The 16,506-nt window shown below is 44.6% G+C and overlaps 1 protein-coding gene across 16 annotated transcripts in view; it reads left to right on the top strand.

The window, feature by feature from the left end:
• LOC132589015 (gephyrin) overlaps window positions 1–16,506 on the top strand; it is a 680,040-nt gene that overhangs the window by 554,861 nt on the left and 108,673 nt on the right. For 9 of the 16 annotated variants that reach the window (XM_060261537.1, XM_060261539.1, XM_060261531.1 and 6 more), the window contains one exon: window positions 15,134–15,176. In XM_060261537.1, the coding sequence (XP_060117520.1) occupies window positions 15,134–15,176 (43 nt within the window). Of the gene's footprint in view, window positions 1–12,524; window positions 12,588–15,133; window positions 15,177–16,506 lie in introns of all 16 variants that reach the window. The other 7 variants (XM_060261532.1, XM_060261538.1, XM_060261529.1 and 4 more) reach the window with 1 other exon arrangement.

Raw genomic sequence — 16,506 nt, 5'->3', positions numbered from 1 at the left:
GGTTGGCTAACTCGGGACCAAGCAAATCCCGGGTTCGCCAAAATCCCGCTCTCCCGAAGGCCCCGGCGCCTTCGGGAGAGCGGGCGGCCAATCAGGAGCATCCCCTCATGGAGCCCCCTCCCCAGACCGTCTTGCCTCCCCTCCCCACCCCGCAGCCACAACCTCCAGCGCCGGTGGCGAGAAGCGAGCGAGCCGTCGGGCGCAAAGCGAAGGGGTTGCCTGTGCCGCTCTGGCAGAGCGAGGCGAGGCGAGCTCCACGGGCGGCCCAAAGCCCCGCAACTGGACTCCAGTCGCGGGGCTTCGGGCCGCCCGTGGAGCTCGCCTCGCCTCTCGAGGCCTTCCAGCTGTCGGCTGGGCCGGGCCGCTGCTCTTTCCAGGCAGGCTGCGAGAGCGCGAGGAGAAGCCAAACCCCCAAGAACCGGATTTGGAAGCACGGCGAGACTCCAGTGGGGCGGAGCAGGAGCTAGAGAAGCAGGCAAAAGGGGAAAGCATCAAGCCCGGGCCAGCCGCTGCCCCCCTCGCCGCCTCCCCCCACCTGCGCCGCGCACACACTTGTTGCCCGAGCCGGCAAGGAAAGAAGCAAGGCGGGGAGGCAGGAGCCCGCCACCACCACCCTGGGACTCTCGCTAGCGCGCGCCGGGCCACAACAGGCAGCCTCGGGCTCGGGCAGCTGTGCGGCGGCGTGGGACGCTCGGGCGAAGCGGGTCAAGGGCCGAGCGGCTGGGCGCCACCCCCGGCGGGGCTTTCACCTCGGTGCCTGCTGCTCTCGCCGCTCCTGCAGCTGCCCCTCGCCGCACGCAGAGCCAAGCAGGCGGCTCCCGCCTGCCTTGTGAACATTGCCGAGTTAATCATTGCCCTATCCTGGCTCGTGCTCCCTCCCTCGCTCGCCGCAGCGCCCCGCCGGCTCCTCATCGCCTCCTCCGGCGGCACCTGTACAGGCGCTCCGTCTCCTGCCCGTGGCCTCGGCATGGCCCGCCCCTGCTAGAGTCGCTCGCCGCCGCTTCTCCCGGAGCCCGGAAGGAGGACCCCGCCTCGACCGCTCCGCTCGCCGCCGCCATGGAGGTGCACATGGGGCTGGGGCGGGTGTACGGGCGGCCGCCGGGCAAGACTTTCCACGGCGCTTTCCAGAGCCTCTTCCAGAGCGTGTGCGAGGCTTTCCAGAGCCCCAGCGGAGAGTGCGACGAGCCCACCGACCTCCGCCCGAGAGCAGCAGCAACAGCCCGGCGCCTCCTTGCCCACCTACCTGCCGCTGGTGCAGCCGCCCATCGGCCCCAAAGGGCTGCAGCCGCCCAGCGCCGAGCCTTTTCCTGCTGCCGCCCTGCTGGCGGGGGGCCCCGGCGCGTCCTTCCAGAGCTGCTCCGGCGACCTCAAGGAGCTGCTGGACGAGAGCAGTCCCCTGGAGCATGGGTGGATCTCTTGCAAACAAGTTGCAGGAAACTTAGGGTGAGCATATTTTGAAAAGCTGGGGCCGGGTTGTGGGGGACGGACAAGGACATGTTTCCCGACTGATCACTTCAAACTAACATACTGTTAGCTTTATTATTTGAAACGATGTCACAGGAAGTGATGTCACTTCCTGTTTCCGGCGGTGGCATGATGTCACCGGAAGTGCCGTCACTTCCTGTTTGCAGCGGTGCGCGCAAAGCGCGCACACACACACACACACATTCATTCCCCCCTCAAGGTGTCCCTGGCTGGCCTGCGGATATTATGGCCACCCTAGCTGCATAATAGTAGATAATTGGGTATTTGAAAATCCCCCTTCTTGATAGGTGTACACCTCATTGAAAATTTTATCCTCAGCCTAGCATTATTCCAAATAAATTGATTTAAAATTTGTTGCCATTTATTCAAAGTTTTTTTCTGATATTTCTATTAGAATAGCCCAGAATAAATATAAAAAATTAGGAAGAATAACACACAATACTCATAGATCTAAGTGGGCAGCCGTGTCTGAAGCAGTAGAACAAAGTAGGAGTCAAGTGCACCTTTAAGACCAACAAAGTTTTATTCAGAATGTAAGCTTTCATGTGCTCCAAGCACACTTCACCAGACAAATCAGGTACAGTAAGCAGGGCTATATATAGCTGGTAGGCAGTAGGCATACTCAAATGGGGATATTGTCTGTTTATCTCATTGCATATACTAAACCCATCTTCCACTATATTAATATATTTTTCTTCTAATGGCAAACTATACATATGTTACATGTTAAAAGGTAAATTAGTTGGATGGAAAAAACTACTGGGAAAGTAATGCCTTCTTTTTGACCCAGGCTTATATAATAGAGTGATTGACAGACATTCTCACATTTTGACATATTACTGTTCTATTTCTTTTGCATGCTCATGCTACCCAGATCAAAAGTTTGCTCAATTTGTGAATTTTACTATTCTGTCATTGAATCTTAAATTTGTACCATTTTGCATTCTAAACCACTGCCTAAAAGCTATATATAGCCCTGCTCACTGTATCTGATTCCTCATCAGATGAAGTGTGCTTGGAGCACACAAAAGCTTATGTTCTGAATAAAACTTTGTTGGTTTTAAAGGTGCACTTGACTCCTACTTTTTTCTACACGATACTCATGATTCTTTCATGCCAAGAAGAGTTGATTCTGTTCCATTTTAGTAATAATACTTGAACTTCCTTTAGCAATTCATCATAGTTGAATTTTATTAAAGCCTTCATTTAGGGGATATTTATCCTTAAATATAACCACTTCTTATCTGCCCATGAATAAGGGACTAGACTTCTTAGCCTTGATTCGGTATCAGCTGACAGACTGATTGGATGCAAAATTGTTTTTTCCAGGTTGATTTTCTACCCAGACATAAGACTAAAGTGTTGTAAGATCTGATTGATAACCTGTTGTGACTTTAACGAGGAAGTGATATATAATACAACATCAGCAGCAAAGAGCGCTATTTTATGGGGTTTAGAACTTATTGAGACACCCTCGATATTGTGATTTCTTCAGATACTTTCTGCCATGGGTTCCATTGAGATAGCAAAAATTAATGATGAAAGGGGACACCCGTGGCGTGTACCTATTTTATGTAACAGAATTGAGAGTAACAATCATTAACCTTGATTTGAGCAGAGGGATTGTTGTATGGAGCACGGAGACCATTTAAAAAGTTCTTGTCACATCCCATATTCTCAAAGACAGTCATAAAAAAATCTTTCTCCACAGAATCAAAAACTTTAACAATATTGATTGAAATTAAGACTGCTTCCTGTTTGGTTACTGTACAATAATTCAAGATGTCCAAAGTTCTTCTAATATTTTCTGATATATCCCTCCCAAGGATAAAACCAGTCTAATCTCACTGAATCAGATTATTGATAATCTGCTTCAATCTTTTAGCTAACATGGTGGTAAAAATCTTATAATCACAGTTAAGAAGGACAATAGGCCTGTAATTACTTGGAGCTGAAACATCTTTCATTTCTTTATGCATTTTTAAATAAAACTTTACATAACAATCTCTTTGCCCAGCCCATTACCAAACATAACTGCAAAGCACTTGAAATCCTGAATAAGATTTCCTTTTCATTCTCAAACCTTGTGCATCAGTCTAGTTTTGTCATGTTTTCTTGCTGATTTTCACATGAGTCTGGAAGGTGTTAAAGGGAATTTGCTTTATACATACTCAGTCCAGTAGCACCTCTCTATTATAGCCAGAGGTAGCATACCCAGAAGGGGCTTTAATACTTCCGGTAGTGCACTACTGCCTTAATGGACAGCAAAAGAGCTTTCTTACCTCGGCTTTGCACATTGGAAAATGCCTCACACCTCATTAATGATGATCACAAAGCTTCAAAAGGAAAGTGAAATCAGATAGGGGAGTGGGGGGTGGGAAAGAGGGATCATTTCTGACATGGCATGATCCATGCCCCCCCCCTTAATTATTCTTTTCCATGCCCCCTTCTTTTCACCAGCGGGGAAGCAGCCAGTTGTCTTTCAAGAAGCTCCTCATCAAGCACTCTGCTTGCCTGTTCTGCTGCCCCTTCCAGATCTTTGCCTCATTCCCTTCAACAGAGCTGCTATAATAAGGAAGGGCCCTGCCCAGCCAGCCCAGAACAAGTACAGAGGACCCTCCCTCCCTGGGATAACTCTGATATCCCTCAATCCTCTCATACTTCCAACAGGATCGTTCTAAAGAACTTTTATTTACTTTATTTTATGGACTTTGGTTGACATTCAGAGCAAGGTGAGCATGGCTTAGGAGGGGGCTGCTGCCTGCAGGGCTCCTGTCACCGGCTTCTTCCTCCTCTCTGCATGCATGCTCTCTCTCTCTCTCTCACCAAGGTTGCAAAAGGAGTTCTGGCCTTTTAAAAGCCCCTCTTTCCTTAGCTTTACCTCTCTACAGAATGGAAAAATATATCACCCACCAAATTCAGTAAATAATCTTTTTTTAAAAAAAATCCAGGGGATCAGCTTAATGCACATGGGAAACAGGACTTTTCTTTTGAAATGGCCAGTGGCTATTTAAGCTGGTAGCGTCATCTCTCCTGTGTTCAGAGATGCCACGGGGACCCTCAGCTTCTTCTAGCCCCTTCTACTGTCTGGCTGAGTAGCCAAGTAGAAAGAGACCTGGGGAAAGAGTTGGTGGAAGCCGGAAGAGAACCCGGGAGATGAAGACAGGTAACAAACTGGTGCCTCAGAGAGGCCAAGAGAGGCACCTCTGCAACGCAGATCCAGGCGGCTTGATATTGTCTCCTCGGGCAAGGGGAAGCAGCAGAACTCCAGTTCCACTTGAGGAGCCAGCAGGAGGTCCAGCCAGAGATCCTGTTGCCGCTGCTGTCCCTCGTGCCATGTGGATGGGAAGTGAATGTGTCTGGCGGGAAAAGGGAGCCTTGAAACATTCTTGGCGCTGCCCTCCCACATGGAAAGACTGAAGAGTTGGAGGGCGGCTGCTTCATTTGGGAAGGATATGACGGAGCAGGGCTGGGGGCCTGGACTGCTCCAATTATGCAGCCCCAGGTAGAAAGTGCAGGCAGAGAGGGTCTTTTCTTGCCTCCTCCCCAATATGAGAAGCCGGCTCACCTCCTGCAAGCACCCTGTGTCTCTCGTGGATCCTGGGTTGCACACCCGGAAAGCTGAGAGCAGCAGGGACGGGGCTACCTAGGGCTTTTCTTGTGATTCAGCATGGAGACTTCCATGGCCCGGGACCGGGTCCCAATCCAACAAATGGAAAACGCTACTTTAAACTATCCATTTTACTATACAAATTACTTCTGAAACAAATACGAAACAAATAGAGTGACCGTGCTCTCTTTACACTTCACACTCACTGAGAAGAGCCATGTGGCTCTACCTCCTCGCCTTCCCCCCATGCTGAGATTTAAAGCACACACACATTCCAAAGCACAAATAGTTTGCAAGCTTCTTCTAAACTTGCTGAGATTTAAAGGCACATCATGGCTGTTGGGGTGTGACTTCCTCCACCAGCCAGCTGGTGGTGTGGAGGAGCTTGCAAAACCAGGAGATCCCCTGCCCAGACTTGGGGCCTGGCAAGCCTAGGACATACAGACCACTGTGTGAAAATAACTGCTATGCGACAATGTGGTTTAGAACTAAAATGGAATTAGAATTAAAATGGAATCAAATGCAAGACTGTGATCAGGCAGGCAAAAAGGGACTATAAGGAGCATATTGCAAAAAACATAAAGACCAACAATAAAACTTTCTTCAAATATATTAGAAGTAGGAAACCAGCCAGGGAGGCAGTGGGGCCCTTGGATGACCATGGGGTAAAAGGATTACTGAAGGAGGATAGGGAAATGGCTGAGAAGCTAAATGAATTTTTTGCCTCCGTCTTCACTGTGGAAGATGAGAACTTTTTGCCCGCCCCAGAACCACTAATTTTGGAAGGGGTATTGAAAGACCTGAGTCAGATTGAGGTGACAAAAGAGGAGGTCCTACAACTGATAGACAAATTAAAAACTAATACGTCACTGGGTCCGGATGGCATACATCCGAGAGTTCTGAAAGAACTCAAAGTTGAACTTGTGGATCTTCTAACAAAAATCTGTAATCTTTCATTGAAATCTGCCTCCGTTCCTGAGGACTGGAAGGTAGCAAATGTCACCCCCATCTTTAAAAAAGGTTCCAGAGGAGACCCGGGAAATTACAGGCCAGTCAGTCTGACTTCAATACCGGGAAAGTTGGTAGAAACCATTATCAAGGACAGAATGAGTAGGCACATTGATGAACACAGGTTATTGAGGAAGACTCAGCATGGGTTCTGCAAGGGAAGATCTTGCCTCACTAACCTGTTACATTTCTTTGAGGAGGTGAACAAACATGTGGACAAAGGAGACCCAATAGATGTTGTTTACCTTGACTTCCAGAAAGCTTTTGATAAAGTTCCTCATCAAAGGCTCCTTAGAAAGCTTGAGAGTCATGGGAGTAAAAGGACAGGTCCTCTTGTGGATCAAAAACTGGCTGAGTAATAGGAAGCAGAGAGTGAGTATAAATGGGCAGTCTTCGCAGTGGAGGACGGTAAGCAGTGGGGTGCCGCAGGGCTCGGTACTGGGTCCCATGCTCTTTAACTTGTTCATAAATGATTTAGAGTTGGGAGTGAGCAGTGAAGTGGCCAAGTTTGCGGATGACGCTAAATTGTTCAGGGTGGTGAGAACCAGAGAGGATTGTGAGGAACTCCAAAGGGATCTGTTGAGGCTGGGTGAGTGGGCGTCAACGTGGCAGATGCGGTTCAGTGTGGCCAAGTGCAAAGTAATGCACATTGGGGCCAAGAATCCCAGCTACAAATACAAGTTGATGGGGTGTGAACTGGCAGAGACTGACCAAGAGAGAGATCTTGGGGTCGTGGTAGATAACTCACTGAAAATGTCAAGACAGTGTGCGTTTGCAATAAAAAAGGCCAACGCCATGCTGGGAATTATTGGGAAGGGAATTGAAAACAAATCAGCCAGTATCACAATGCCCCTGTATAAATCGATGGTGCGGTCTCATTTGGAGTACTGTGTGCAGTTCTGGTCGCCGCACCTCAAAAAGGATATTATAGCATTGGAGAAAGTCCAGAGAAGGGCAACTAGAATGATTAAAGGGCTGGAGCACTTTCCCTAGGAAGAAAGGTTGAAACGCTTGGGACTCTTTAGCTTGGAGAAACGTCGACTGCGGGGTGACATGATAGAGGTTTACAAGATAATATATGGGATAGAGAAAGTAGAGAAAGAAGTACTTTTCTCCCTTTCTCACAATACAAGAACTCGTGGGCATTTGATGAAATTGCTGAGCAGACAGGTTAAAACGGATAAAAGGAAGTACTTCTTCACCCAAAGGGTGATTAACATGTGGAATTCACTGCCACAGGAGGTGGTGGCAGCCACAAGTATAGCCACCTTCAAGAAGGGTTTAGATAAAAATATGGAGCACAGGTCCATCAGTGGCTATTAGCCACAGTGTATGTGTGTATATAAAATTTTTTGCCACTGTGTGACACAGAGTGTTGGACTTGATGGGCCGTTGTCCTGATCCAACATGGCTTCTCTTATGTTCTTAGGCCCCCTCTTTTCTTTAGTAACTGTCACACCCCGCCGTTGCTGCCCCTGTGCCAAGCTGCTGGGCCAGGGTCTCAGTTGTGGATGGAAGACCAGGTTAACTTCACCCAGGTGGTCTCCACACCCCTGCCAGGACTGGCACCATCTCCCTCTTTGTGCTGCCCAGTCCCTGGCGATGCTCCTCCTTGATCCCTTTTGGCCCTTCCCTTTTATCTCCTGGCTTGTTTCTTTTCTCCTCCCTTCATTTCAACCCTACTCCCTTTATCAGCAAGGATGTTCTGCACCAGGCACCTTTGTTCCTTCCCCGGATGTCTCCCCCTGCCTTCCCCTTTCTCCTCTGCCCTCCCCCTCCAGGCATGCTGTCGGCTGAATGGCATTAGCCACGAGGCCGACTTTCTGTTTGGGCGGTGCCTCTTGGTGCCCTCATGCATTGTGGCTCATCTGCCCTCCCCAGACGTGCAGTCTGGCCCATACAGTGCCCGGGGCGTCTCTTGCGGTGTTGGGATTCTTCTTGGCCGGTTGGGCTCCACTGCTGCTGTTGTCGAGCTCGCCACAGCCTCCTGTCGTCTCCCTCAGGCTGCCCCAGTAGGTCTGCCAGCTCTGGGTCAGGGGGTCGCCGCAGGGTGAGGTGGGCTCGGGGGCACCTGGCGATGAGGGGGCTGCTGCAGGGGTCTTCCACTGGAGTTCTGGTTGGGTCCCAGGACAGTAACAATATGTTAAAAAGCAGTCAAAGAAAGAAATACCCTTGGGTCAGTGAAATATCACTGTGGAAAAAACAGCTTTTTTATCTCTCTTAAACAGGAGATGTATCAGTAATTTTTGTGAAGTATGAATTATTGCCAAGTGGTATTTTTAGATCTTGGAGGGAATAATAGAAATCTGCTCACCATGTTTTTGATGGAAGCATATTGAGAAAGAAAGGGGGGGAAATCTTCAGCTCCCAGTTATTGATGTTCTGAAATGCATTTTAAGGGAATTTTTAGTAGGCAAAATGTCTTCAGTGAACACGCAAAATGTAATCTGAGACCCCAAATAAATATAAACCTATCTTCTCGTCTTCAGTGTCAGAACATTTTTTCTGCGTCACTACTATTCATCAGATGTAATAAATATGAAGGGCAAGAAAGGAAAAAATGATAGCATTGTAATAGTCATGTAATCTGTATATTTATTTCTTAAATGTGGACCCCATTTATGAATATCTAAATTGTGGATTGGTGCCACTCTTACCCAAATCAGATAGTTCTGCAAATTTGGGGTACTCTCCAAGTTTACATAAAAATCGGAAAACTTTTAAAAATACATTAAGCAGGTTAAATTCTGCCCCCCCCCAAGACAAATTTGTTGTCTATGCATATATAGACAAAGAACCTACCCTCCTCCTCTGTTGGATGACTTACTGCTATCTTCCTCCTTGATGGTGTGGGAGAGAAGCTTCAACATGCCCAACAGTACAGCCCAGGACATGCACAGGGCTCACCAAAATAGGAGAATGGAAAAAGTCTTGGTGGGCCCCGCTGCCTGGAGCCACACTTGCTGCTGTCAACTTTGACCAGGGGGGGGGGGGGGAGAAGCCTTGGTGGGCCCATCAGTGGAGGCTGGGAGCCATGTGATATCCTGGCAGCAGTGAGGGAGGAGGGAAATAAAGGTGTAAATGATAGTGGAGAGATGTCTAAATGGCTCCAGGAGGGCTCACCACCATCAGCGGAGTGGGGAGCAAGCCTCAAAGGGCCTGCCACCTGGAAGCAGTCTTCTGCCTTGACAGGTGGTGGGGCTCAGCAGGCCTGGCAGTGGAAGCTGGGAGCCGTGCTAGGCCTGGCTGCAGTGATGGGAGGAAGGGATCCTCCCCTATGACTATGACAAGTTCCTACTTATTTAAGGTCATAGGACTGCATTGTTTAAAATTTCCTGACAATGCACAAAAGCACACAATTCTGAAACATAAGAGACTGAAATAAAGTAATTTATTCAAGAGACTAAGGAGTTCTAGGGAAAACCATGTTTGGAATTTCTGTTGGTACAACTTTTAATTTTTAATTAACATATGTACTCTGTCAACTAGGATCTATGTCAGAAAATATGCAAAAATGTAGTATATTGTGATATACTATATGTGAGAAAAATTATTCATAGTACAAGAACCAACAGAGAAGATCTTCTCTACAAATTTAATATATTTCTCGGGCTTCATGTATTTTTTTAATACCTTCAGCTTGTAAGTTGCTTCAGACATTGCCAAAGTAGTGCCACGAGCTGAATCTGTGTTGCTTTTCCTCTTTCAGTGATTCTCATAAAACTCAAATATATGTGTGCTATGAGAAAGAATTGCCAATTGACTGGGAAAAGTCACTAGATATTCAGTTGGGAGCACTCCAGCAACTCTCAAAGCCAGTCTTAGATACTATTTATTCATCAAAGATATTATCATGAACTCCCAACAACGGATTTAAATGAAGGGGGGGGGGAGATATTGGGAAAAACTTGGATATTAGGAAAACCCTTTTTTACGATAAGAGTTGTTCAACAATGGAATCAGCCACCTAGGGAGATGGTAAGCTCCCCCTTACTGGCAGTCTTAAAGCAGCAGCTGGACAAACACTTGTAAGGGATGCTCTAGGCTGATCCTGCATTTTGCAAGGACTTGATGGCCTGTATAGTCCCATCCAATTCTGTGATTTTATGAGAATCAGTATGTACTAAGAGTGAGTGGAGGCTAGAAACTATCTGTATGCAAGTGGAGCATTTTAAATGAGACCATATATTAACTATGAAGATATATTTCAGGGATAGATTTTAGGATCAGTATTTTCTGTTTAGTTCAGTATTTGTTGAAAAAGCCAAAGAACATTGTATGAGACTAAAACATCTTGTTGTAGTTCTTGAGATAGTAAATAAGATAGCTACCTACATCAATACAAAGCCACAACCTGAGATATATGCAATATTGAAGAATATCCTACTTATGCCTTAAATAAACGTGGAATTTATAAAGACAGAAGAAAATAGCTCTCACTTCATAGTTGCTGCTGTGCTTTGCTTATCTTGCTCCCTTCATTTTAGCTTACCTGCTAAGCTAATCCATTACCCTTTCCTTATCTTAGTCCACACTTTGTGTGTGTGTGTGTGTGTGTCTACTAATTTGGTTTCTGCTGGTGGTTCCACATTCTGCATGCCTCTGATTATAACTGATAAGCTTTCCCATAAATTATATATATTATGGGCTAGCTTTCCACTATTTCTTTTGAAAAAAATCACTTTTCTCTGTTGGTGGCAAAATTGTTTTGATGTCAGTGTTCTATGTACTGTATTAAACGTGAGTTAAAATGTTCTTCATGAGAGTTAGCTTTTCATGTTGGGCTGAAAAATCTTCATCTTTGTGTAGCAATTCATATTACCCCAACTCTTCACTTTTAATTGTACTTCCCATAATGAAGAGCTGACTTTATACTGTGTGCTAATCTTGTTATGATCTATAAAAGGTAAGTAATCTCTTGATTTTTTTTCTAATGAGTATAGTCATATGTTCAAGGTCCCTCTCTGCTTTTGCTTGTACTATGATGTTAAGTTTGATGTGGTCGGTTATCTTTTCACCATTCTCTGTGATTTAATTAAAATGCTCTATTTCACTTAAAGCTTAATGCTTGTTTTTGTGGGAAGATATGTCACCATTCACAAAACAAAAATGCAAGAACCCACAGAGAACTTCCAAACCAATAAAAACAGCAGAGTAATATGGATGAAATTCCAGTTGCTCAGATATCTTTTACCTTTCCAAAAGGAGGATAAACACAGAACAACATTGTCCAGGATAATGCTATAGAAAACATACATATTTTACTTTCTCTTGTTCAATGTGAGTGGACTGAAATTGCCATCGTTAAAAAATACACATCCCATAATGTTACAAAATTAGGGTTCCCAGCCTCCTTCTGGGGGTGGGGGTTCCCCCAGCTTTGGACCCCCAAACTCACAGGCATGGAGTTGGCCAACAGGGGATCTCCACCCCCGAAGAGCTCCATCAGCACCCAACATGCCTGGTGCAATGACGTTACCTGGAAGTGATGTCATTGCATTTGGGTAAAAACTCTATGGCACCATCCCCCACCCCAATCATATGTTTACACACTGATGTAGGCATTCGCATTGGAAGTAACCTCGTCTATTAGGCTGTCTACATAACCACTTCTCCTTATTCATGACAAGAATTGTGAGGGAAACAGCAAGGCACCAGAGCTCTCATGATATTTTGATAATGTATGAGTCAGGTCTGAGAGTGTCTTCAGATGTCTGCAGTAACAAAGAGTGCCAGAAGTGCAAGTTCTTTTTTTTGGAGGGGAGGGGGTTGTTTTGGTGCTTCTCTTTTTCACCCAAACAGAGTTTCTGTAGTAAGAACAGGAGTATATGGAGGTGAAGATTTAAAAAGATTTTATATCATATAGTATGAAGAAGTATGGGGGAAAGAGTGCAAGAAACTTGTGCTTCCCATTATTAATAAAGAGATCTTTGTATTGCAAAAACATGTATTCTTTAGAAATTTAGAATAACTTTGAATAACCCCATTTGAAATTAAGTTATTTACAGGATATTTTTATAAAGGAAATGGAAGCACTAACTAGCTATAAATTCCATACTAGCTTCAGGGTTTATATCCATAAGCTATAGCTATAGATAATAACTGGTCAAATCTTAATTGAGGCTGACTTCATTCTCATATCATTTTGTAGCCCTGCTATTTTTATAGTGATAAAATAATTTCACATTATACATGTTCATTAATAATGTAAAGGATAAACTGTAAACTTGAGGTGTACAGTGAGATCCTTCAAGGCATTCCATGAATTTGTCCTTGTATTCATTCACAAAATTCCTCTCAACACTACTTTTGAAACTGCTTTTTGCTGCCTTTTCAAGATAGCCTTTTAATATTACAGGAGTCAACATAAATCTCAGACACTTTGTTCATTGTAAATGTCTTCTTTTTGTTCATGTGCTAGCTCCACTATAAATTGGAAGGGCTTAAAGATGAACTCAGGAGGAATAAAGGCTACGACTCGAGAGTAACTATTAATGATCAAAGGAGCTGTTTTCCATTCGCAAACATTGCTTTGCGTTATGGGTTTGGGTCCTTCTGTTTCTACACTTCGTTGCAGATTTTCTTGACTTCCATGTTCTTAGAATTGTCTTTGTTAACATTTTTTTCCTCTTATTTGTACCCTATTAATTGGTTATTTCCCCACGCACCTCTGTATTTGTGTTTTGTTGTTGTACATTTTTCTTTTAGGTCTCTGTAGTTTAGTTACCTTGTACATTGCCCATTTTTCCCACCATTTCTAAAACAATGTCCTGTGTACCTAAGATGTCCATTTCTTTTGCATATCACCCCTTTCAAGTTGTTCCAGTCCAGATCTCTCTCTCTCTTCCTCTCTCTCTCTCCCCCTTTATCTCTCTCTTTTATACACATATTGTGTGCACACATATCATTTTATCTTTTTAGTCCAGAATTGTTTTACAGTAGTCGCAAGCAAACAATTTCTTTTTTCTGTTTGAATTTATATTGCTTTGATTAAGTTGGAAAAAGATTCTGGAACAAAATGTAGCATTGTTAATATTTTATTTGACATATAAATGTGTAGTGATGGGGGGCTTGTTTTTGTTTTTTAAACATTACTGTTTTTTCAGGGAAGGACAACCATAGCCACTCTAAGTTGCAACATTATTGTCATGTTACCCCATTGCAATAAAGAGATCGTGTTATAATTCTGTAAACTCCAGCTCTATCAATATGTGTTTGGGGCAAGCTACTGTGGAACAGAAGAAAGAGGTTTTAAAATAAATAATCATTATTTGGACATATGTAAACAATGGCCGTGTTCCTGAAAGTTAAGTAACTGACTGTGTTACAGGGACAGTCTTTGCCCATTCCATAACCCACATACCAAATTTGCTTCCTTTACAGGTAAACCTTCAAATACTGTATAGCGGGGGTTGCCAAACTGTGGCTCGAGAGCCATATGTGGCTCTTTCACATCTATTATATAACTCTTGAAGCCCCCACAGTCCCATCAGTTGGCTTGGATAAGGCATTTCTCTCTTTAAAACACTGCATTTAAAGTTAAAGTTGCTGTCTTTCCACTTCTCCCTCCCTCCCCTCTCCCCATCTATTTTCCTTCCCTCCTCCCTCCCTCCCTCCCAGTTCTCAAACATCTGACATTAATATCTTGCGGCTCTCAGTCATCTGACATTTATTTTTTGTGGCTCTTACGTTAAGCAAGTGTGGCCACCCCTGATATATAGAATTTTAATTGGTAACATGCTTTCCCCCCCTTTCATTCCTGTTCAGAAGTAACAAATTTTTAAAAGGCAGATGGTGTCCGTGGTGTGCCATATGAAAATTCTTACTCCCTGATTCAGCTGTTCATGCATATTCATGTATGAATATGGCACAGAGCTCCTAACATGTATGATGTTCCCATGAATTCAGAGCCTTGCTAGTGAACACTGAGAAATTGGCTCTTTCCATTGCATTGTTGTTAGGATTGGGATGAATAACTTATCTTTGCAAATGTATGACTTATTGGACCTAAGATGGAAATGTAGTGAGAGCTAAACGCTTAATACACTCTTTCCCTTTAGCTGTATTCTAAATGGTTAGCAAGAAGCAAAAGACAATTCATCCTATTAGCCTCATGAAACCAAGTTAACATTAGATCTAAATTAATTGTATATGTCACAGGATAATGTCAAGTTTACTAGTGTAAGTAAGTACTGCTGTAAGTAAGATGTAAGGAAGTTCACTAATATAAGTTCACTATAATCAGACAAGCATACAAAGAATGCTTTCAAGCAGGAAAGCAAATGCTGCCACACTCACAGAGATTGTATCCATGCAATATCTGCTCATTAATGAAGCACTTTCTTCTGAGAACTGACTACACATTTTTCTAGAGCACCTGTTTAAATAACCAGTCTGGATAACTAAAACAAACAGATACCATACAAACTCATGACATTTCGGGTTGCCTATACACTCATAGAAAATCTCATTATAGATGAAATAGGTGCTGTTATTATGCAGGCATTTTAATGAGAAATGACACTATCAGGACATGTTAGGCATACTGTTTCTTCAGCATATCAATATCTGAACAATTTTAATTCTGTCAAATCCAAGGAAAAGTCATTGATCAAATGGTAAAAGGGCTACAGAACCAATACCACATGTTGATTTTTCACCTGAGTATCTTTAAGATGATGCCTATATTGTCCTATTTTGTGGTTTGCAGTAAGATAGAACTAGATTTAGGTCCCTTTCTGTCTCCGTTATAGAACAATGAAGGTGGAATTTGTCATTCAAGTTCAAAATGCATGTTTGAACTGGTAAATTTTTGCCAAAAATTGTCTTGTAGGTCTGATTTATGTTTTAATGTTTTTATTTGATTCAGGCTGTTGTCCAAGAACCACTTGCATAAAATTTGTGTCATACGTAACTGGTAAACTGTATAGACCCTCTGTCTCCAAGTCCCAGGAGCTTGCCCATTATATTTCCATGGTAACTTGTACAGTTGTTTGTTCTGACTCATCAGTTGTGTACTTCTCTCTACAGGTCCAATCCAGGTGCAGCAGTAAGGAGAACATCCTCAGAGCCAGTAAGTATTGCATTTTTGGCTATTTGTAGACTATAATTCCCATTTAAATTGCAGCACTAGCTATCTATCTTTTGATAGTCCATGAAAGCACAGTAAAAAAATTAACAAAAAACACACATTGAGAATGTGGTTCCAGAAATAGAATTCAATTTTTATTTATTCACTGGTAATAAGGCCCATTGTGAAAAAAACTACAATGAGATCTAGAAAGAGGCTCTGAGTGAGTGCCCCCCCACCCTTGCTGTCTTCCCACCCACCCAAGTGATGGAATTCATTCCCCTCTATCTCAGGGGGAGCTGATCTCTGCCATCCGGAAAATAGTTGTAATTCTGAGTGATCTCCAGCCCTCACCTGGAGATTGGCAATGTGGTTCCGCAGGAGAAAATGGCATTGTACCTGTCTGAGGCCCCACCCATCCTCAAACCCCACTCTCTCCAGGCCACACCCTTTAAATCTCCAGGAATTTCCTAACCTGGAGTTGGCAACATCTCCTTCCATTTATCTGCCCCTCTGATGTCAGCTTTCCATTGCCTTCTCCCTCCGTGCAGCCTCTACATGCTGGCTGGGGCTGATGGAAGTTGTAGGCAAAAAACATCTGGAGAGCTACCGTTGGCCACCCCTGACTTACATCATTCTCCTCTCCCCACTTTGAACTGCACAACAACCCTGTGAAGTAGGTAAGGCTGGAAGTCTATGACTGGTCCAAAATCACCCAGTCAGCATCCACAGCAAGAACCTGGGTCTGGCAGATCCTGCTCTGAAGTCCTAACTCCTATGCCACACTGGCTGTCATAGGGGGGCTGCTGCTGAACAGTAGCAAGCAGCCACGCATAGGGTAGCCAACCTCCAGGTGGAGCCTGAAAATTTCCTGGGATCACAACTGAACTCCAGACAGCAGATCTCTCTCCCCATCCTGGAGAAAATAACTGCTTTGGAGGGTGGAATCTGTGGCATTCTAGTCACCTGAGGTCTTTCCCTTTAATGACAAAAGCAGCCTGGGTTGCCTAGCAACAGCCTCTGGCTAGCACTTCCCAGGGGGCAGCCATTGGGCCTAAGGAAACATTCCCAGCAGGGCCTGGCCTCCCTGGATATTTCTGTGACCCTTGAAGGTTGCGTGTGCTGGGAGGCCTTTTATGAGGCTGCAATAGCTCTCCGGCCCTTTCTGAGGCCAGTTGACAGAATATAAAAGAGTTGGAGATGTGGCTGTCTCCTGAGGTAAGATGCTTTTGTCAGTTTGTTCAGCATTCCTGGGCCTGCAGTGGGCGAGGGAGGCCAGAGGGGATGATGGACATGTGATGAGCCAATAGTTGATGTCCCACAGGCCTACCCA

Source organism: Heteronotia binoei, chromosome 21 (genome assembly GCF_032191835.1).
Source record: "Heteronotia binoei isolate CCM8104 ecotype False Entrance Well chromosome 21, APGP_CSIRO_Hbin_v1, whole genome shotgun sequence".
NCBI classification, from domain to species: Eukaryota; Metazoa; Chordata; class Lepidosauria; order Squamata; family Gekkonidae; genus Heteronotia; species Heteronotia binoei.
This window is presented reverse-complemented; position numbering and strand designations above follow the sequence as displayed.